The sequence below is a fragment of the Mus caroli genome, chromosome 8 (assembly GCF_900094665.2).
Source record: "Mus caroli chromosome 8, CAROLI_EIJ_v1.1, whole genome shotgun sequence".
In the NCBI taxonomy this organism is placed as follows: domain Eukaryota; kingdom Metazoa; phylum Chordata; class Mammalia; order Rodentia; family Muridae; genus Mus; species Mus caroli.
Genome location: NC_034577.1, coordinates 1531780 through 1555866, shown reverse-complemented (window position 1 = coordinate 1555866; position 24087 = coordinate 1531780). Strand labels below are relative to the sequence as shown.

The following is a 24087-nucleotide window of genomic DNA, read 5'->3' as shown; positions in this document are numbered from 1 at the left end:
AATTTCAATATTTTTGTATCTGTAGAGACCTGTTTTGTGACCAATTATATGGTCAATTTTGGAGGAGGTACCATGAGGAGCTTGCTGAGAAAAAGGTATATTTTTTTGTTTTAGGGTAAATTGTTCTGTAGATAACTATTAAATCCATTTGTTTCATAACTTCTGTTAGTGTTCATGTGTCTTTGTTTAGTTTCTGTTTCCAGGATCTGCCTATTGGTGAGAGTGGTGTGTTGAAGTCTCACACTATTATTGTGTGGGGTGCAATGTGTGCTTTGAGCTTTTCTAAAGTTTCTTTAATGAATGTGGCTGCCCTTGTATTTGGAGCATATATATTCAGAATTGAGAGTTCATCTTGGTAGATTTTACCTTTGATGAGTATGAAGTGCCCCTCTTTGTCTTTTTTGATAACTTTGGGTTAGAAGTCAATTTTATTCAATATTAGAATGGCTACTCCAGCTTGATTCTTCGTACCATTTGCTTGGAAAATTGTTTTCCAGCCTTTCACTCTGAGATAGTATCTGTTCTTTTTCCTGAGGTGGGTTTCCTGTAAGCAACAAATGTTGGGTCCTGTTTGTGTAGCCAGTCTATTAGTCTATGTCTTTTTATTGGGGAATTGAGTTCATTGATGTTAAGAAAAATTGAAGAAAACTGTTGCTTCCTGGTTTTTTTTGTTGTTAAAGTTGGGATTCTGTTCTTGTGGCTGTCTTCTTTTAGGTTTGTTGAAGGATTACTTTCTTGCTTTTTCTAGGGTGTAATTTCTGTCCTTGTGTTGTTGTTTTCCCTTTATTATCCTTTGAAGGGCTGGATTCATGGAAAGATATTGTGTGAATTTGGTTTTATCATGGAATACTTTGGTTTCTCCATCTATGGTAATTGAGAGTTTTGCTGTGTATAGTACCCTGGGCTGGCATTTGTGTTCTCTTAGAGTCTGCATAACATCTGTCCAGGATCTTCTGGCTTTCATAGTTTCTGGTGAGAAGTCTGGTGTAATTCTAATAGGCCTGCCTTTATATGTCAATTGACCTTTCCCCCCTTACTGCTTTTAATATTCTATCTTTATTTAGTGCGTTTGTTGTTCTGATTATTGTGTGTCGGGAGGAATTTCTTTTCTGGTCCAGTCTATTTGGAGTACTGTAGGCTTCTTGTATGTTCATGGCCATCTCTTTCTTTACATTGGGGAAGTTTTCTTCTATAATTTTGTTGAAGATATTTGCTGGCCCTTTAAGTTGAGAATCTTCATTCTCATCTACTCCTATTATCTGTAGGTTTGGTCTTCTCATTGTGTCCTGGATTTCCTGGATGTTTTGAGTTAGGATTTTTGCATTTTGCATTTTCTTTGATTGTTGTGCCCATGTTCTCTATGGAATCTTCTGCACCTGAGATTCTCTCTTCCATCTCTTGTATTCTGTTTCTGATGCTCGCATCTATAGTTCCAAATTTCTTTCCTAGGTTTTCTATCTCCAGCTTTGTCTCACTTTGGGTTTTCTTTATTGAGTCTACTTCCCTTTTTAGGTTGTATGGTTTTGTTCAATTCCATCACCTGTTTGGTGGTGTTTTCCTGTATTTCTTTAAGAACTTCTACCTCTTTAGCAGTGTTCTCCTGTATTTCTTTAACTGCATTATTAAAGTCCTTCTTGATATCCTCTACCAGCATCATGAGATATTAAATCCGAGTCTTGCTTTTCGGGTGTGTTGGGGTATCCAGGACTTGCTGAGGTGGAAGTGCTGGGTTCTGATGATGGTGAGTGATCTTGGTTTCTGTTAGTAAAATTCTTACATTTGCCTTTCGCCATCTGGTAATCTCTGGAGTTAGTTGTTATAGTTGTCTCTGGTTGGAGCTTATTCCTCCTGTGATTCTGTTAGCCTCTGTCAGCAGACCTGGGAGTCCAGCTCTCTCCTGATTTTCAGTGGTCAGAGTACTCTCTGCAGTCAAGCTCTCCTCTTGCAGGGAAGGTGCACAGATATCTGGCATTCGAACCTGCCTCCTGGCTGAAGATGAAGGCCCGAAACAGGGCCTGTCCCAGAAGCTGTGTTGCTTCTGTAGTCCACACTCTCATCTGCGCAGACTAGTCTCTGAGGGATCCGGGACACAAGATGGCTCACCCAGGTGCTCCGGCCTTGAAATCTTTCAAAAATATGTTAAAACATCTAGGTAGTTTTAAAGAAATTATGGATGTTGTCTTCCCCTCTGAGATCCTGATTTATTGATTTAGATTAATTTTGTTGTTGTTTGTTTGTTTGTTTGTTTAAGATGTACTCACTATGTAACCCTGGGACCTAGGACTCAGTATGTAGACCAGGCTAGCCTCAAATTCATAGAGATCTACTTACTTTGCCTCCAGAGTACTGAGATTAAAGGTATGCACCACCATCCAGCTAGGAAATATAATTCTTAAAAGTATATACCAGGATACACTAATGTGTAGATGTGGCTGGGAGCTAATGCTTTATATTAAGTTCCTGCATCATCTCTTTTACTGCTTTAATAAAAAGCAATAAATTTTATCAGTAAGTTCCAGATTTATATCTCAGCTGGGCTTGGTGGTGCACGTCTTTGATCCCAGCACTCAGAGGCAGAGGCAGGTGAATTTCTGAGTTCACGGCCAGCCTGGTCTACAAAGTGAGTTCCAGGACAGCCAGGACTATACAGAGAAACCCTGTCTCTGGGAAAAAAAACAAAAAAACAAAAACAAAGAAAAACCAGATTTATATCTCCATTTTTTACCCCTTGTCTCTGGAAGGGTGAAAAGGCTATATTGATCTATCCACTGGACATTACTCATTTATAACTCAAATCAGCATGTCATCTGAAATACATTTAAAGCACAACTTTAAATCCTAATTTCTTTCTTTACTACCTAAATAAATGGCACTGCCATCTGTTAAGTTATTGATGGTTAATAATAGATAGTTGTAATCCAATGAAAATCTTGGTAGGAATGGTGACCCACACCTATAATCCCAGCACTCCTGAGGCAGGAGGATTAGGAGTTCAAAGCCATCTTAGTCTACAGAACACTACACTAGCCCCTCTTAAAACAAAAACAAAACAAACAACAACAACAAAAAAAAAGATATCACCCTAATAGCAGTGTTACAATATTGTAGAGAAACTAACTTATTTGAAGGTTTTATTTTGTGTGACTCATGAGTATCCACTGTAGCAAATACCCAACATTGATATGTCTTATAATATGATGTGTACTCAGTGTGTTGGTAGGTGGGAAATTCTAGCTGCTAACACAAAGGCTGTTATGAAATAAATCTAAAGTTTTATATCCTGCTGTTAAGACAAAATACACAAACTAAAGCAACTCACTGAAAAAAGAATTTCTTTTAGCTTACTGCCCCAGGGACTGTGTATGCCATCATAGTAAGGAAGGTAGTACGATGCCATCCCCAAAACTTGTACAGCCAGTATGGATGCAGAGAAATAACAACAGGCACAGCTGAGTTAAAACTGTGTACTCAGTATTTCTTTATATAAGATTTTATCTCCTAAACATCTTTCCAAACATTGCCACCTGCCCTGGACCACGTGTTCACCCACATAAGCCTATGATAGACATATTTAAATCCCAGTATCCACCCTTCTGAGCCAGTGAATGAATTTTATTAATATTAAGCTTCCTTTCAGATTTTTCTACAAACACATCTGGAGGAGTTGGGATGAGGAAGAGGAGGATGAGTATGATTATTTTGTCAGATGTGTTGAACCTCGACTGAGATTGTAAGTATTTACTACTGATGTGATAGACGCACAGAAGTAGATTGGTGTACAAATTGTGCATGTGTGACAAGTTATTAAATAAACCTTGTGAGATAAAACAGACACCTGTACTGTGTGTGTGTGTGTGTGTGTGTGTGTGTGTGTGTGTGTGTGTGTGTGTTCTGTTTTGTTTTGAGATAGAATCTTCCTATAGCCCAACCTGGGTTTGAACTTGTGATTATCTTCTCTTAGTTTCCCAAATATTCTGATAATAGGGGTGCCCCCATGCCATGCTATATTTATAAACTACATTTAAATGAGTTTTAAGAGTATCTAGGTTAAATGCTTGTAAATCTGAATTGTTAGGAGCTAGATCAATCCAAAGCTTCCTCAGCATCCCCCAATGGAAATGGGGGCGAGCAGGTAACTCTAGTTCTGTGTCCTTGTCCAGTGGCTGATGTGGCAAAATCCAGAGGAGGACCGGGGCTAGAGCCAAAAGAGTTATGGGTTTAACTCCTCGGAACTTGGCTTTCCCCTCTAAAAGGACGTGGTTATCAGTAGCAAGGTAGCTGTATCTGAGGAACCCTAAGTTTTCTATTCCAGAATTATCTCTCCTGATCTTGGCCATTTCCTCCCTACAAACAGTATATGATCAAACCATAGTCTTTATTTTATAGTTTGTATGTTTTCCTTTCTAATTCAAAATACACTTTACCAAAATGTGGGGATCTGAAATATGAATTTATTATTTCCAAACTATGGAGTATCCATATAATTTTTTAAAAAGCTAATTAACATGGTTGCAGAAATGCTAAGAGACTTATTTTTAAATTTGAGCCTGGTCTTTATAGCTTGGTTGATCTTATGTTTCAGTCAGCTATGGTTTAGTTTTTGTGTTTGAAAAGTGGATTTGCAGGTTATCTTTAGATGCATATGGGTTAACTAAAGAACAGCAAGTCCGTTCTTTTCTAGTGTCTCCTAATATTTGAAAAGCCAAGAAATTTGTTTTCTTTAAAATATTATTGAGGGGCTGGAGAGATGGCTTAGTGACTAGGAACACTGACTACTCTTCAGAGGTCCTGAGTTCAATCCCCACAATCACCTGGTGCCTCATAACCATCTGCAATGGTATCTGATGCCCTACTCAGTCACTATAATTTGATATGGTTTTCTTCTCCCATCTTAATCAGAGCATTACTGATTTAAAACAACAAAACTCTTCTCCAAAATAGCTAAGGCAATAGTTCTTAACATTTAATATATATTAGTTTCTGTAGAGAAATTTAGAAAGAGCATTTGTGTTCTAGAGACCAACTTAATTGTTCTGATTAGGAGCCAGGGCGTTTACATTTTTAGGTGCTCCACAGGTGAGTATGATGTTAAGTTATGGTTAAAACCTCTGGTCTGGGGCTACTTAGTATATTTTTAAGTGAGAAATAAAACAGTTATTTAAAATATATATCTATTGGTCAGGCACTGGGAGAGCCTCTCAGGGAACAGCTATGCCAGGCTCCTGTCAGCAAGTGCTTCTTGGCATTAGCAATAGTATCTGGGTTTGGTGTCAGCAGATGGGATGGGTCTCCAGGTGGGGCAGTCTCTGGATGGCAGTTCCTTCAGTCTCTGCTCCACTCTTTGTCCTTGCATTTCCTTAATCAGGAACAATTCTGGGTTGAAATTTTTGGATACAGGTGCTCACAACCAACCATTAGACTGAGCATGGGCACCCCAATGGAAGAATTAGGGGAAGGAATGAAGGAGCTGAAGGGGATTGCAACCCCATAGGAAGAACAACAATATCAACTAACCAGACCCCTTAGAGTTCCCAGGGACTAAACCACCAACCAAAGAGTACACATGGAGGACCCATGGCTCCAACTGCATATGTAGCAGAAGATTGCCTAATCTGGCATCAGTGGGCGGGGAGGCCCTTGGTCTTGTGGAGGCTCAGTGCCCCAGCGTAGTGGGATGCTAGGGCTATGAGGTGGGAGTGGGTGGGTGGGTAGGGAAGTACCCTCAGAGAGGCAGAGTGAGTAGGGATGGGATGGGGGTTTGTGGAGGGGAAACTTTGAAATGTAAATAAATAAAATAACCAATAAAAAAGTATATGTAATGACAGTAATAGTGTACTTAAGTTTTATATTTATTTTCTTTTTTTTTTCATTACCATTTACCCATTGGCTATATCTAAATACTTTTTACATTTTTTTAAATCTAACTCTTTTTCTTTGTTGAGTTAGGATGGAGGTCTGTTTATCTTCTCAAAGAACTAACTCTTGATACATTAATACTTTGTATTGGTTTTTTTCTCTATCTTATTAATTGCTACTTTAAGTTTTTGCTATTTTCTACATCTTGAATTATTAAGTAATTATTGTTTTTATTATTTCATAATTATTAATCATTAAGCAAATAATCATGAAGACTTGTATCATTAAGTCATTTATTTGTGCTCTTTCTGATTTTCTAATGTTGGTCCTTGGAGCTATAAAGTTCTCTCCTAGAACTGCTTCTAATGTGTCTCAGAGGTTTTATGGTGTTGTTCTTTTGTTCTTACTTAGTTTCAGGGATACTTTTATTTCTTTGACCAGTTTGCCATTCAGTAATGAGTTGTTTAGCGTCTATAAGTTTATACATTTACCAGAGTTTTATTTGTATCAATTTTATTTTTAAATGTTTAGATAGGATAATGGATGTTTAGATAGGATAATGGGATTGTTTTATGTTTTGTATTAAAGTTTTTTATTACTGTTGTATATGAATTCTTTTATGCCATTTTGGATCATGGAGTTTTTGTTTTGTTCTGTTTTGTTTTAATCATTCAACTACAGCAGAAAATTATTTTCTGGGTACAATCTGAGTTGGCAGTTGTGGTCCTTTAGAACTTAAGCGTTTACTTCTTTTGCCTCTTCCTTCAGGGCTTCCACTGGGAAATCAAATGTGATTCTGGAGTGCTTTCCTTTATGTCATTTATGTCGCCTCTCTTCTAGCTTACTATAGTTTTTCTTTGTCCTGTATAGTTTTTTGACTATGATATGCGGTAGAGTGTTTAACTTTCTGGTTTTGAGTAGTTGGAGTTCTTTGTGCTTCCTATGTATATGATTGTGTCCTTTCTCAGTCTGGAAAAGTTTTCTTCAGTGATGTTGAAGATCTGATTCATGCCTTTGCCTTTAGGTTGTTCTTCTTCTTTGCCTATAATTTCAAATTTTGAGGGTATCCCACATTTCTGAGTTTTGTTTTTTTTTTAACTCTTTGATTAAAAATAATAATCATTTCTTAGCTTATTTTTTTTCTAGAACTGCTCTGTATCTGAGAGTCTTGCTATCCAGTCTACTGCTTGATTCATATAATTGTAAGGCTTTTCTCTAAGTTCTTTAATTGGAATACTGAGTTTTTTCTTTCCACCTTCACTTTGACTTATATTCTCTTAAATGTTCTCCTTGTTGAATTGTTTTCAAATCTCAAATTATCTTCATTAAGCTGTATATTTAAATATATTTTCTTGTCTGTTACTCAAGTATTTATTGTTATCCTCTTGGAGATCAATCAAATGTTTGTGCCTTTAAATTTTTTATGAAATTTATGAATATTTGTCTAAATTCTAAGTTCATCTAGGAAGTTCTCATTAGAGAGCACTTCTGTAGGACCAGTGGTTTGATGGGAGACATGCTATTTTGGCCTTTCATGTTTTTGTTTTTTACAGTTTGACCTGGGCAAGTGGACTTCTTTCTTTGGTTGTGTGTCTGATGTGTGAATCTGGCCTTCTTTAGATTAGGCTAAGCCTAGAGATGTGCCTCTAGAGCAAGGCCAGACATAGCAGGTAGATGAGCTGTTTAATTGGACTTGGGAAACATGGCTCCTAAACCACAAGTGTATAGCTAGTACCAGGAAGAAGGTTATTAAGTGAAGGCGGTTCATGAGCACAGCTCTAGAATTAGGATTATGAGTTTGCAGCTGGTGGGGAAGGGTGAGGTAAAGCCAGGGAAAGGGAATAAGAAGCTTCCTGAGAATGCTAGGAAAATATACGAGAAAAGGTAATGGATTTCAATTCCCTTTTAAACTTTCAGGTATTATGACATACTTGAAGATCGAGTTCCCTCAGGACTTATTGTTGACTACCACAATCTGTTGTCTCAATGTGAAGACAGTTACAGGAAATTTTTAAATCTGAGAAGCAGTTTGTCAAATTGTAATTCTGACTCTGAGCAGGAAAATATCTCCATGGTGGAAGGGTTAAATTTGTATTCAGAAATTGAACAGTTGAAACAAAAGCTAAAGCTCATTGAAAATCCTTTGTTAAGGTATGTGAAATTTTGTTGTTCTTAATTATTTAGCATGTCATCTTTCTAGCTATCTTAGTGAGAACTGATGGGTCTTCTTGATTTTTTTAAAGATATGTTTTTGGTTATCAGAAGAACTCTAATATCCAAGGAAAGGGTACTCGTCAAAATGGCCAGAAGGTCATCCATGTGGTTTCCTCCACAATGAAGACAGGTCTACTTCGGTCTCTATTCAAGGACAGGTTTTATGAGGAGTCTTGCAAAGAAGAAACAGAAATTAAGGTAAAAGAAGTTATTGCTCCAAATGACTAGTTTTGATTCACTCCAGATTTTTACCTGTTCTCCAAATAATTATAAGAACTTTCTGGAGCTGGTTTTCTGTGAGATTCAAATTGTAAGAGCACTGTTCTTCAATGATAACACATGTTGTTAGCTGCCTGTCACTTCAGTGACAAGCACACAACTGGGCTAAGAGCACAATAAAAAAGACAAAGTTTCAATTTTTTGTTTGTTTGTTTTTTGAGACAGTGTTTCTCTGTGTAGCCCTGGCTGTCCTGGAACTCACTCTGTAGACCAGGCTGGCCTCGAACTCAGAAATCCGCCTGCCTCTGCCTCCGGAGTGCTGAATCACATCATGCACCATCGCCCGGCTTTGATTAATTTTCATGAGATACATAAAGGCACTTGAAGTTCTACCTAAGTGGCTTTGGGGGATGTAATTTTACAATATGCTGTTGTTTTCTAGTTCCATAGTGATCTGTTGTCTGGTATAAATGCCTGCTATGATGGTGACACTGTCATTATTTGTCCTGGCCATTATGTAGTTCATGGCACCTGTTCCATAGCTGACTCCATTGAGTTGGAAGGTGAGTATGGAAGATCATAACCAAACGTTCATTTGTAGCAAGTAAACAGTAAGTTAGTGATCGTGATTAGCGCCAAGAATGAATCAACCCATCTGATTTCATTTTTGGTTTTGTTTTACCCTCTCAACAACCTGTGCCTGTCACTTTCTCCTTATTCCCTATAAGTGTCAAACCTTTGATCCCCAATTTTCCTTCTACTTTCATATCACATGTGTTCTATTATTTCTCACACCTCTCTCCCTTAAAGCTTTTTCTTTCTCTCATTCTTCCTTTTCTAGTTTAATGACAAATACATACATCTCCTCTCTTATACATACAAATACATAAAAATTTAGAAACTAAGATACACATATAAGAAAGAAAATGAGGTATTTGACTTTCTCAATCTGGATTACCTCACTTAATATTTTCTACTTCCACTTACCTGTGAACTTTATAATTTCATCTCTTCTTTTATAATTGTATATATGTACCATTATATATGTAGTGTGTATAAGTACAGCAATTTTGTTATCCATCATTAGTTGATGCATATCTATTCTGATTCTTTTTTGTTTGTTTCTGTTTTTTATTTTATTAGATATTTTCTTTATATACATTTCAAATGCTATCCCGAAAGTTCCCTATACTCTCCCCCTCCTCCCCTACCCACCCACTCCTACTTCTTGGCCCTGGCATTCCCCTGTACTGAGGCATATAAAGTTTGCAATACCACGGGGCCTCTCTTCCCACTGATGGCTGACTAGGCCATCTTCTGCTACATATGCAGCTAGAGTCAAGAACTCTGGGGGTACTGGTTAGTTCATATTGTTGTTCCACCTATAGGGTTGCAGACCGCTTCAGCTCCTTGTGTGCTTTCTCTAGCTTCTCCATTGGGGGCCCTGTGTTCCATCCTATAGATGACTGTGAGCATCCACTTCTGTATTTGCCAGGCACTGGCATAGCCTCATATGAGACAGCTATAACAGGGTCCCTTCAGCAAAATCTTTCTGGCATATGCAATAATGTCTGGGTTTGGTGACAGATCATGGGATGGATCCCCGGGTTCAGTATTCTCTGGATAGTCCATCCTTTTGTCTTAGCTCCAAACTTTGTCTCTGTAACTCCTTTCATGGGTATTTTGTTCCCTACTGGAACAGAAATAAATATAAATGAGCAAGTATCTCCTTAGTAGGTTTAGAGAGCTCTTTGAGTATATGTCCAGGACTGGTATAGCAGGGTCATGTTAGTTCTATTTTTAGCATATTAAGAAAATCTTCTTCACTGATTTCCATAGTCCATATTACATTACTACTAATAGTGCATAAGAATTCTCCACATCTTTCACCAGCATTTGGTATCATTTATTTTCTTAAGGATGGCCATTTGACTATGGCAATGAAATCTCATGGTAGTTTTAATTTGCCTTTTCCTAATGTCTAAGAATGTTAAAGACTAAAGATATTTGTTGGCCATTTGTACTACTTCTTTGAATACTCTCTATTCAGTTTCTATGGCTTTTTTTTATTGGGTTTCTTGTTTTCTTTTAGTACTTTGAGTCCTTTTTCTATTCTATATATTAACTATCTGTTGAATGTATAGCTGGAAAATATTTTCTACAATTCTAAAGGATACATTTTCCCTCAATTAAGGTCCTTTGCTGTACAGATGATTTTTAGTTCCATTAGGTCAAATTTATTGTTTGTTGGTCTTATCTCCTAAATACATAGAGTCCTTATTTATGCATAGATCTTGAAGCCTTCCCTGTTTATTTCTCTAACAGTTTCAGAGTTTGGGGGCTTATGTTCAAATATTTGATCAATTTGGGATTGGTTTTCTCTCTCTCTCTCTCTCTCTCTCTCTCTCTCTCTCTCTCTCTCTCTCTGTGTGTGTGTGTGTGTGTGTGTGTGTGATAAGGGGTCATCTAATTTCATTCTCCTACATGCATATATCTTTTTCCAAACACACTTTGTTAAAGAGACTGTCTATTTTTGGAATCTTTGTCACAAATAAAGTGATTGTAGCTGCATGGGTTTATATCTGGATCTTATGTTCCATTGATCTACATGCCCTACATGTGTGTGTGTACATGTACACAAACCAACACCATACTGGTTTTGGTAAATGGTGATACTTTTTTTTTTAAACTCAGTGTTGCTTTGGCTTTATTAGTACTCTTAAAAATTAAAAGAGGGCCGGGCAGTGGTGGCACCTGCCTTTAATCCCCATACTTGGGAGGCAGAGGCAGGCGGATTTCTGAGTTCGAGGCCAACCTGGTCTACAAATTGAGTTCCAGGACAGCCAGCACTATACAAAGAAACCCTGTCTTGAAAAATCAATAAATTAAAATTAAAAGTAAATAAATAAATAAAAGAGGTAACTATTAACATTTTTTTCTTGACAGTTTCACAAATACTATGTGTTATAATTTTATTCATCCTCACTCATTCATTACCTTCTATCATTTCCTTTTATTTGAACCACTTTTTCCTACATAAAACCCTAATGAAACCCACCCCTATCCTCTCCAGCATCCATTAGCAGTCATCAGCTCCTCAGGAAGGAATAAAGTCTCATGGACACCTTATCTATGCGCGATGAAAAACTGAAAGGCTTAGTCTTGTATAGGCATCTATAAATTCTGTTTTTCCATGGCTGCAATGGCCCTGGTATAGCTGGATGGCAGCATTTCTTAATACTCTTCACAATGTTCTGATTGTTAACTTTTGTTGTCCCCTGACTTCTGTGATATCTCCTGGGCTTTGGATAGTGGTTATTCAGGTGATATAGATGTCGCTTATCAGTCACTCAGCACTTTGACAAGGTATGTCTCCCTCTGCAAAGGCTAAAAACATGTTTAGAAGGCAGTTGGACAGGGCTGGTGAGATGGCTCAACAGTTAAGATCGCCGACTGCTCTTCCAAAGGTCCTGAGTTCAAATCCCAGCAATCACATGGTGGCTCACAACCATCCGTAACGAAATCTGATGCTCTCTTCTGGAGTGTCTGAAGACAGCTACAGTGTACTTACATATAAATAAATAAATACATACATACATACATACATACATACATACATATTTTAAAAAAGAAGGCAGTTGGACAACATGTTCGTTTTTATAGACAGAGGTAGTATGTTCTTCCCTTGGGACCATGAGCTCCTCGGTCATATAATTTTGACCAGGTTTAGAGTACCAGGTAAGTAATCTATCCACAGGAGTTGCCTTCATGTCCATTTACAAAGCAATTAGTTATTCCCAAAATAGTCATTCTACCATTATATTAATGAGCATATCCTGTTTGGCAGGTGTGTTTTATCACATGCGTGATCTACAATTAGGTGAGACTGTTGATAAGATTCTTTCTTGGCAGCCTGGATAGCACCTTCTGGTATTGTGAACCTTAGCCAGCATAGAGGGCATTTTCTGCACAGTTCCTACCTCTTTCTTTGTGTCCTACACCAAAAGTATTTTACTCTCAAGTTCTGGTAGGTGACTAAGAGCAATGACAATAGCCTATGTTCTTTTATTGACTTCTGAAATTGTTCTGGCCTACAAGTCATGAGATAGTATACCTCTTGTATTGGACTCTTATTTAAAAGCTTCTTTTTTTCTTATTTAAATTCCTATAATTATTTTGTATTACTATCATCATCATCATTAAAGTAATAGGTTTCCATATAGCTTTTTTTATCCTCAGTTTTCTTTCCCCATTCCCTATCTTCCCAGTACCCCTATATCCCTGCCCAAACCCTTTCATGCCTAGGCCCCCACTTTCATGTCCTTGTATTTAACTGCCTCCTCCTTTAGTGCTCCCTCTGACCATGAAATCTTCCTTGCCTCTATAAAGAATTAAATTCAAATTTTTTTTAAAAAATTAAATTTTGAAGTTATGTATTTAAGGAAAAAAATTGGGTTTCCCTTTGTAGGCCTAGGCTACTCTACTCAGTGTAACACTTTCTATTTCTATCCATTTTCCTGCAAATTTACTATCTTCCTTTCTTATGGTTTTATAGAACTCCACTGTGATATGTGCTTCATTCTCATTGTTCATTCATCAGGTGGTAGGCAGTTAGATTGTCTTAATATGTTTGTATGTAGATGTTTGTCTTCATTCTTCCTAAGTGATTTTACTATCTTCCTTAGGATATGGCCTACCAGATGACATTGTCATAGAAAAGAGGGGCAAAGGAGATACTTTTGTGGATTGCACGGGTATGGATGTTAAAATTTCAGGCATAAAATTTATTCAGCATGATTCTGTGGAAGGAATCTTAAGTAAGTATCTGGATGTTTGTTGTATTTTTTGTTTTGAGCTTTGAGAGAAAAGTTGACTGTGCATGAAAGTTAAAATTTAATGTAATTGAATATATGGGAGGCAGATTAATAACTCATATAGCATGACAATTTAGGAAGCATCAAAGTTTTATAACTTGTTTTATTCTTGGAAACTTATCAGTTTCTTTTCTGTTACTGTTTGTTGTTGTTTGTTTGTTTGTTTGTTTGTTTGTTCTTGTTTTTGAGAGAAGTTCTCACTCTGAACTAGCTGTCCTGGAATTATAGCAAATAGTCATCCTGTCTCAGCCTCTAGAGCCTTGGCTTTATAGGCAAATCTCACCATATCTTGCACAAGTATAACAGTGTTAAAGTTGTGGAACCCTTTAGAGGTGGGACCTAGTAGTAGCTAATTAGATTACAGGGGTTCTAGTCTCAGGAATGGATTAATATAGGTTTCATAGGAGCAGATTAGTTTCCAGGGAGTAAGGTTTTATAAGAATGAACATGATACGGGGCTGGTGAGATTGCTCAGCGGGTAAGAACACTGTTCTACCAAAGGTCCTGAGTTCAAATCCCAGCAACCATATGGTGGCTCACAACCACCCATAATGAGAGCTGATGCCCTCTTCTGCTGCATCTGAAGTCAGCTACAGTGTACTTATGTATAATAATAAATAAATCTTAAAAAAAAAAAAGGATGAACATGATACCTTTGTACTCTTTCTTCCTTGCTAGTACATGTACACCTTCTGCATGCAATTTCTTTTCCTTATGCCTCTCCACATTGTAACATATCTGGGAAAATCTTATCAGATACCTTGCTGTTCCTAGTTTGCAGATACTAGAATCGTGTATCAGGTATTTTGTTATAGACACACAAAAAGTGACCAAGACATTGTACCTGTTAACTGCAGTTAATGTCAGGATGGCTAGCCTGAGAGCTTCTGGGGCTTCTCCTGTATCCACCTCTCATCTCACTCTAGGATCACTGGGATTGTGTGTATGCACTACTATACCAGGCTTTACCACAGTTCTGGGTATTTAAACTTAGGTCCTCATGTTTTGGCAAATGCTTTACCCACTAAGCCAGTCATTTATTATTAAAAATGTAACCTTTAGTTTTTAGGAAATAGTTAAAAATATATACTGCTATATATTTTATGAGTTTGTAACGTGTACCAACATTTAAATGATACCTCTGAAAAATATCCTATTATCTAGTTATGATCTATACCATCACAGTTTGTTACAAACTTTCTCCTTTTCCATTCAGTTTTGGAAATATCAGCCATATTAACTTTAATTTTAACTTTAATAAACTTTCTAGATTTCCTTATATAAAAATCATTTTATCCTTTATATTAAATCTTTATTGAATAAAAAAATCATTCATCTTTTACTTCCTGGGTTTTTTTCTTAATGACTTGAGGACCATATGTGCTTGATTATTGAGAGTAGGTACTGAAAAAGCAAATCTTTATCATCAGTATGCAAACAATGACGTGCAGATTTTGAGTTTACTCACCTCAGCAGGAAGCCTGTCAGCTCTAGGAAAAGGTTTGGCCTAATTGTTTAAATTTGGAATTCCCAAGAGATCATAGAATTTAAGCTTTATGTTTTTATTACTGCCCATAGCGTGTCATGTTTTTACCCATGTGTTGCTTTCAAATTTTATGGTGGGTTTTGTTTTTAAGGTTGCTGTCAGCCAGTTGGCTGCTTTCAGCAAATTATTACCACATCACACACATAAACATAATACATTGTATGGTGAGAGACATGGCGTAGTGTATAACTTATGGTTAAGCTATACATTCACTTAAGTTGTAAAAGCTGATTATATAAGTTCAAAACAAGTTGGTTACACTGTTCTCTTAAAGGCCAAGGTGGTGGTTTAAATGAGAATGGCCCCAAATTGGCTCATACATTTGAGTGTTTGGTTCCCAGTTGGTGGATTATTGGGAAAGATTAGGGGGTGTGGACTTGTTGGAGAAGGTGTGGTTTCAGAGGTGGGCTTATAGATTTCAAAATTTCCACACCAGACTGAGTCTCATTCTCTGTCTGCTGGTTGCTGACCAGGATGTAAAAATCTCTGGTACTTTTTCAGCACCATGTCTGCCTATCCACTACCATGTTCCCCACTGTGATGATAATGATCTTACCCTCTAAAACTGTTACTCTCACACATACACTTTAAATGCTTCTCCTCATAAGAGTTGTCTTGGTCATGATATCTCTTCACAGCAATACACCAGTGACCAACACACCTATTAAATGTAAGCAGCTGAATACACAACAGGATAGGTTAAGTGCCTAATCTTAACCGATCTCAACATATATTATTAGCTTGGCTGCAAAGTGCATCAAAAGTTAAGTCTTTGGGGTTGAGACATTTTTATAAAGAATTATCACAATGTCTAATGCTAGCTTTAAACTGTTTCTGATATTGATATATTACTTAAAATAGTTAATATTTTTGTTACAGTCATTCACCATGGCAAGACCACATTGGAAAACTGTGTACTACAATGTGAAACCACAGGAGTCACAGTGCGCACATCAGCAGAACTTTTCATGAAAAACTCAGATGTATATGGTGCCAAGGTATTGGTTTATCTTTGGAAAAAAGTAATTATGGTATTTAAGTTTGAAATAAATCAATCAAATATGATACCAAGATGTAAATCTATTATTTCTTCAGTGAAAATCAGACACTTACTATCTCCTAGTCACCTAAAATGTAGGTCGTCATTAAACATACGAGCACTCTAGCATCTTATAAACAGGCTATTGAGAATAGAATTGATTATCTAGTGTTCTCAATGGTAAGCCTTAAAAAGTATAGACTCTTAAGATTATACTTTGTGAAACTGAAGAAGTTGTTCAGTGATTAAGAGCATATACTGCACTTTAAAAAGACCCAGATTCAGTTCCCAGTACCCATGTTAGCATACTAACATCTACTTGTGACTTTAGCTCCAGAGATTCTGACATCCTTTTTGTGAACTCTGGGCACCTGTAGTCAAATTCTCACATTCCTACACACAGACCTACACATATAACATATAATTTTAAAATCTTTTTATAAGCTCATAACTTTGTAAATAAGTTTCTAACCATTGAAGCTATTACTGTAAGTGCTTAAGAATTTCACACATGAATACACATATCCACCTCCTTTCCCCTCTCCAATTCTTCCCCTACTTCTCTACTACTTTCCCTCCCAACTTCTTGTGTTTCCTTTTTTAAACCTTCTATATCCATGTACTGCTGCTTATATACATATGTGGTTTAGGGCATGAACTGTCTTAGGCTTGTATGTTTAAATACTTGTGTCTGACTAATGATTGAGACAATGATCATTTTGAATAACTCTATATTTCAACAAAATTGTTAAATAATTTATTAATATAATCAAAAAGTTGATTTGTCTAGAATGAAAACATGTAATCATTAAGTGTGGCACTCTTTACTCCTTATATATGTATATGTATGTCTTTATAAGGGAGTGTATGTGTAATTTTATGTGTGTGCTAGTATGCATCTCTGTTCAGTGTAGTGTGCATGTGTGTTTGTTTGTGTACATGTATGCTTAAGTACACATGCATATGTAAGATAGTAGTTGGCAGTGAGTGTCTTCCTCAATTACTTTTACAGTATTTTTTTGAAGTAGGGTTTCACTGGCTGTGGAGCTCAGTTAGTCTAGCTGATCAGTGACACTTGCTGCAAAACCTGAAAACCTGAGCTTGGTCCATGGGAACCAAAACTATGGAAGAGGAGTATTGATTAGCATTGGTTGTGGGTGCCACAGTAGAGAGAGAAGCTCACCAAGATGATTTGCAGAAGCAGCAGAGTGGCCCAGCCTTCCTAGAAGACTCACCATGACGTGGTTCACTCCAGTTACTTTTATTCAATCATTACACAAAATTAATTGGGGCTGGGAAAGGGTCTACTTACCAAAGTTATTTTGACCTTGCTACCCAAGAGAGCAGACAACTCACCCAAATCTTGGTTCCTTTTTATCATGGCTAGCCATAATCAAAAGTAAGAACTCCCAAGTTTGCCAGGAATGTTCTAGGACTAGGGTTTGTGCGGGTGCAAGCTCTCATGTAGTGCCAAGTACAGATCTTCCAGAGAGATTTTAAATATGTACACTCACGTTTGTACATTCACAGACATCCCCAATATAAATAAATAGGAAGGAAGGAAGGAAAAGCTTTTCTTTTTTATCTTTTCTTTTTAAAATATTTGTTTGTATAGGAGTGTTTTGCCTGCTTCTGTGTCTGTGCACCACATATGTTCCTGGTGCTCATGGGGAAGGGCCAGAAGAGGGTGTCAGATTCCCTGGAATTAGGCTCATGATTTTGTGAGCCACCATATGGGTGCTAGGAATTGAACCCTGGGTCCTCTAGAATAGTAGCCAGTGGTCTTAACTGATGAGCCATCTCTCCTGCCCCTGGTTTGACTTTTTAAAGCTTTACCTCATATTTTATAGGGTGCTGGTATAGAAATATATCCTGGAAGTAAATGTACCCTGACTGACAATGGAATCCATCACTGTAAGGAAGGAATCCTCATTAAGGTAGGTATTGGCTGAAACATATTTTTCTAAAGGTTAGAATGATTTCACCCCTAAAAAGTTATATTTATTTCGTTCTTATGTTGTGCTCTGTTCATTTTTTGTAAAGTATAAACATTGTTTAAATTTTAATAACACTAATAATGATTAAAAATTTCCTAAAAAGCTTTTGTTATCTTCAGATCTACAGAAATAAAAACACTGCTACAACTTACTAATAAGCATAGCTTTTTTAATTTTATTTTTAGAAATAGTGTGGGAAAGGGTAGAGAATTGATGAAACATATGTTTAATATGACAATTCCTTACGACATTTGTTTTCAATGTCACAGGACTTCCTTGATGAACATTATGATATTCCCAAAATATCGATGATAAATAACGTCATACACAATAATGAAGGTTATGGTGTTGTCTTGGTGAAGCCTACAATTTTCTGTGATCTACAGGAAAATACACAAGATGAAATTAATGGTATGCTATATTTAGTAATTTAATTTTAAGGGATGTAAATGTATTTATTAATTGAATATAAAAATAGATATAGTTTACTCTATTTCAGCACCAAATTCTGATGAGGACTTTGGTTTTCTCCCTCAAAAATATTGCTGAAAGTCTAGGGATATAGTTCAGCTTGTAGACTGCTGGCCTAACATGCACAAAACTGTAGTTTCAGTCCCAACATTTGGGAGTTAGAAGCAGGAGGATTGAAGGTCAAAGTTATACTTAACTACAAAGAGCCAGAGATCACTTTTCAAAAAAAAAGAGAGAAAGAAATTTGAGTATGCTTGGTCATAGAGATAGAACAAGGTCAGAGAGAATGGTGAAGCAATTATTGAATCTAAGCATAGAAAATACTTTCAAATTTAGCTTGTTGATCTGTTCATTTGGAGCTTCAGTGTGGTTCAATAAGTCTTCTTGGCTTCTTGTGTATAAAACTAAATGACTTCTGTAGATATTTGTGGAGGATAGAAGTAGGAAATGAATTTTCTAAATTTGAGGTTTCTTTTGCATTTACTTTTCATTGGTAAATGTAAGTTTCTCTCAGTTACCACTTTTCCTGACAGAAAAGGTAAGCACACACAGTGGAAATTTGTAAATCTCAAGCCACTGATGTGTAAATCACTTTTAAATATAAGACCTAAAGAAGTAAAAAGTCTTAGTATGGCTGTGGAAATTTGCAGTGGTTTAAAGAATAGGCCTTGTCATCCTTCAGGAGCCCTTCCACTCAGGACAGAGCAGAGAACAACTGAGACGTGTGTTGAACAGAGCCTTACCTTTAAAGCTCTGGAGGACGAGTCTACGCCCAATGCTACTCGTGTCATTCGTCTGCAGAGTCCGTGGTATAGATCTTAGGACTAAGCTCTGTCTTGGCTGGAATCATTCTGTTGCCCCATTGATTAAGATACACAGATTCAAGCTAATTTCTTATGCTTTGAATCTTCAGCAACCAGCTAGGAAAAACAAAAACAAAAGACTTGCCTAAATAGACTTAATCACATTAAAAGATAATAATCACATTGGACGATAATAACAAAATATTTTTGCATTTAGCAATCATGAGAGTGTCAGGAGCTATCTAGGAAAGGCTAAGGCTAGCAGATGACCTTTCTCAAGGTAACCCACCATTTTTGCATGGATGAGCTCTGAGAGGCAAGGTCCCTAGACACTTCTTCTCAGGATTGCTTCTTGCAGCTGATATACCTTTCCTGTCACTATTATATAGCCTAAGGATTCCTGGGCATTAACCTACCCTGTTGAGCAGATTTCCTGCAGATCAACATAAAGGTGAACTTTCATTAATACTGTTTAGATGAATTAATGATAGAATTCCTCATTTGATTCAAATAATTTTAGAAAGAAAGTTTTAAGATGGTTTTATTTGTTTTACTAGAAATATGTAATAAAATTAGAATCAAGAATAAAATAAGCCCACTTCTTATAATTAGTAAGTAAGAGTTGCATAATAAGCAATACAATGAGCTTTTATAATTACACTAAAAAACCATATATGCTTGGGAGAAATTTGTGTTAAAGCAAAAACATTCCGGTGCAAGGATGAAGCCACAAGTGTGCACTATGATAAGGCAAGGTCATGTAAAGACTTGCTTTGAACTTATGATGAGCTTACAATGTGAAACAGTGCTTTGTACTTATTATTAATACTTCTCTGTAATTCCCCTTTCATGTAACATTTTATCTATGAGGTAATTCTTATATAAAGAACTTCTTGTCTAAAAAGCTATGAAAAAAAAAAAAGCTGCCGGGCGTGGTGGCGCACGCCTTTAGTCCCAGCACTCGGGAGGCAGAGGCAGGCGGATTTCTGAGTTCGAGGCCAGCCTGGTCTACAAAGTGAGTGCCAGGACAGCCAGGGCTACACAGAGAAACCCTGTCTCGAAAAACCAAAAAAAAAAAAAAAAAAAAAAAAAGCTGAAAGTAATAAAGACAGATGGTATAACTAGTTTCCACCTCACCTGGTGTGTGTGTTGTCTGTGTGAGTGGCTTTTTTCCTTTCCGTTCTTCTCTCTCTGGTTCAAAAAGAGGTAATGAGCTTTCTAGCCAGTGAGAGGCTTCTTAGCTGACTGGCCAGAGACAAAAGCACTAGCAATAAATCCTTTTCATAATTGTCCAGCACTTGTTCAAGCACAGAGAGTTAGAGCAAAAGGAAGCCAGTGGTTTTCATCCAGAAAATAAGCAAGAGAGTGTTAAGTTTGCAGAAGCCATCAGCTTCTCACCCCCAGAGTTACAGAGCTGGAGATCATCCAACTCTGTTCCACCTCAACTCCAAACCCCAGGAGGCCAGGGCAGGCCACCAGCATGAGAGTACAACTCGTTTTTTGGTTTTTTTTTTAATTTGGTTTTTCAAGACAGGGTTTCTCTGTGTAGCCCTGGCTGTCCTGGAACTCACTCTGTAGACCAGGCTGGCCTCGAACTCAGAAATCCGCCTGCCTCTGCCTCCCAAGTGCTGGGATTAAAGGCGTGCGCCACCACACCCGGCTGAGAGTAGTACAACTCTTGAGGATGGGAACTAGCTGGTAGATTATGAGTTTAACAACTAGCTCCCAGTACATAGCTTAGCAGATAGTAAATATCTAGGAAAATATCTGTCCAGTGGCTGAGATTTTAGGATGAAGAAGGTAAACAAAGTTTAAAATTAATGACCCTATTAATGAAACTTTGCAAGAAGATCTAAGTAGCTACTCATTGAGGTTCTTATAGTAAAGAAATTCTATAAACTCTTGGCAGAAAATACTTGAATCTAAAAGACTGTATTATAAATATCTCCTTGTTTGTTTAAACTGTATATTTAACTTCATTATAATTTGTTTCCTCAGACAATATGGTTCAGAAAAATAAAGAGGCAGATGTCACTGAAGGATTAGATCTGGAAGAAATGCTTCAGTGTGTGGCTAGCAAAATGGAGCCTTATGCCACAGCTGACTTTAATGAACAAGCTAAGGGAAACTGTGAAATTATAAATGAACTACTTGCTATTTCCATGCAAAAAGGCCGGATGAAGAAAAGACTGAGTGAACTTGGGATCACACAAGCTGATGACAACATAATGTCACAGGAGATGTTTATTGAAATTATGGGGAACCAGTTTAAGTGGAATGGCAAAGGGAGTTTTGGCACATTTCTTTACTAGCTACAATAATATCAATACTCACAAAATACTGTATTTTGAACACGTCTTAAGTATGCTGCTTATATACTTTGCTTCATGGCTGTGTATTATATAAAGTGTACTTGATTAAGCTTGTGTGAAATGTGGATTTATTTCTATCTACATGTATTACATACAAAGCACACCTTTGTAAGAAAGCCACAAAAAACATAAAATATGACTGTAGATATAGTGAAGGAAGATGAAATATTGTAACTTGTGAGTTGTCTAGGAGCCAGCGGCCCTGGCCTGGGGCTGAGAACAAAGCAGAACAGGCCCAGGCATGCCAGGGCAGAGCTGTTGTTAAGGCATTCCTAAGAACATCTTGACTGTAAAGATGGAAAGGTATGCAAGGACAAACAGGGCTATATTATCTGAGTCAACACCATCTGGCCGGAACCTCCCCTCTGTCTGTTACCCTTTGGCGCCAGGTAAAGTCATACATCAACTGGTTGTTATGTGAACAAAGATAAGCCCCAAGCCCACCGGAACAAAGTCCTGATGCCCCTTTTTGCTGACATGTAATCTTTCTGTTAATGTTTTAATGAGCCAATCCCGTACCTTTGCTAAAATTCCTCATACCCCCTAACCCTTTGCTTCTATAAAAATCCCTAGCTTCCGAGCCCCAGGGTCGACTTCCCTGCCTCCTATGTGAGGTACGTGTCGGCCTAGAGCTCTGCCAATAAAGCCTCGTGCGTCTTTCATCAAGAAGGATTCTTGTGTTAGTGGGTGCATCCTGTCCCTGGACTAGAGTGGGGATCCCCATATCTGGGGTCCCACAGTAGTTCAGTAGTAGAGCATTTGTCTAACATGTCCAAGGCCCAATGCCCAAGGTACAATACCCAGCTCTCCCTGCTTCCCTCCCCAAAATAAAACCAATGGAGATTTCTTGTCTAGAAAAATCTCTTCTTCACTCTGCCATATTGAGTCTGCTAGTACTTTTTTTCTTGTAAATACCCTTCAGCATTGAAAATGAAAGAGAAAGGAAATGCAAGATGTGAGAATAGCATGCATTAGGTGCCAGGTGTTCCTTTGTGTGTTTGTTATAGTAGATATAGCAGTTGCTGTCCAGAAGCTCAGTGTGTAAACCATGCTGGACTCAGATTCATCTTGACCTGCCTACCTCTGCCTCCCATGTGCTGATATTAAAAACACATACCACCATAACTAGTTTGAATGGGACACATTTTTATATTGAAATGTATTGTCATCAAAAAAGAAAAACTAGGTTACAGGTATGAAACAAATGTGTTCAGAGCCACTATTGAATATAAATTATTAATAAGAAAGTAACTATATTCTAATTCTTTTTCACTCTCCACCCCTCCTGTTGGTCTCCCTTTCTTGCCTCCCCAACTTTTCTAGTTAAGACAATAATGTTATACCTCAGGCTGATTTAAAATTAGTCATTAATGTCCTAAAGATTAGGGGTTAAGGTTAGGGTTGTTTTAGGGTTAGTGATAGAGTTGTTAGGGTTAGGGGTTAGGGCTCAGGCAGCAGGTTAAGGACTCTTCTTTATGTCATTTAAATGCATGTAAAACTTTTTAAGTATTCAAAAGTGTGTTGCAGTTAACAGTTTGTCCCTGACTCCATTTTAGGCATCTGGAAATTTAATAAAACTGTTGTTTGAAATGTTCCTTATTCCTCTGCTCATCAGTTAAAACCTCTCAAAACCTCTTCCCACAGGTAAAGTTTCATGAGCTAGGTCAACATTGCCCTCATCTAGGTAGTCCAAAATCAGTAAGATATTGTGAGACTTGGGGATTTATACATCACAGGGTGAAAGCTCAGAGTAACCTAATTTGATGAGATTGAATCGAGGGATAAATGTGGAACAAGACAGTTTAAACACAAAACTAGGTCTTTCTTGTTTGGCATATGAAGGCTCCAAATTACTAGGGTAGCACAAATAAAGACCAATTTTGAAATATAGTAGCCCAGTGGTGGGCTGAGGATTAGGGACACAAAATATATAATATATTTATCACAGTTCCTCCTGTTGTGGTGGTCTGCTACCAAAAATAATATATGACAGGAAAATTGGTAATATAATATCACATTTAAGATAATAAAATTAACATTTTCCTTGAAATTCAGTATAAGAATTTCTGTTTTGAAAACCGGACTGAGTAGGGCCACAAGACTCTTCCAGTCTGACCAGCACCGGGATAGCTAGGGCACAAGGTCGGCTGACACCTGCCAGCTACCCACGACACCCGCCACAGGATTTTGAGAATTCTGGTGAGTGGAACACAGCTTATGCTCCAGTCCAATTGTGCGGGACCTGAGACTGCTTTGGTTGGGGAGGCAGAAACCCGGCCTGAGTAGGGCCACAAGCCTCTTCCGGTCTGACCAGCACCTGGGTCAAGTAACATATAAAGGCAAGCCTGTCAGAATTACACTGGATTTTTCACCATAGACTATGAAAGCCAGAAGGGCCTGGACAGATGTTATACAGAAACTAAAAGAACACAATTTCCAGCCCAGGCTACTATACCCAGCCAAACTCTCAATTANCATAGATGGAGAAACCAAAGTATTCCACGATAAAACCAAATTCACATATTATCTTTCCACGAATCCAGCACTTCAAAGGATAATAACAGAAAAAAACCAATACAAGGACGGAAACAACGTCATAGAAAGAGCAAGAAGGTAATCCCTCAACAAACCTAAAGGAAGATAGCCACAAAAACAGAACACCAACTCTAACAACAAAAATAAAAGGAAGCAACAAT

At 37.5% G+C, this 24087-nt stretch overlaps 1 protein-coding gene across 1 annotated transcript in view; it reads left to right on the top strand.

Moving 5' to 3' along the window:
• Positions 1-21440, top strand: part of Shcbp1 (SHC binding and spindle associated 1) — a 46089-nt gene extending 24649 nt beyond the window's left edge. Inside the window, exons 5-13 of the mRNA XM_021170314.1 lie at positions 3638-3730; positions 7774-8007; positions 8100-8268; positions 8732-8852; positions 12975-13106; positions 15589-15707; positions 17599-17685; positions 18015-18156; positions 21018-21440. Of these exons, the coding sequence (XP_021025973.1) occupies positions 3638-3730; positions 7774-8007; positions 8100-8268; positions 8732-8852; positions 12975-13106; positions 15589-15707; positions 17599-17685; positions 18015-18156; positions 21018-21331 (1411 nt within the window). The 3' untranslated portion in view covers positions 21332-21440. The remainder of the gene's footprint in view (positions 1-3637; positions 3731-7773; positions 8008-8099; positions 8269-8731; positions 8853-12974; positions 13107-15588; positions 15708-17598; positions 17686-18014; positions 18157-21017) is intronic.
• Positions 21441-24087: the final 2647 nt, after the last annotated feature.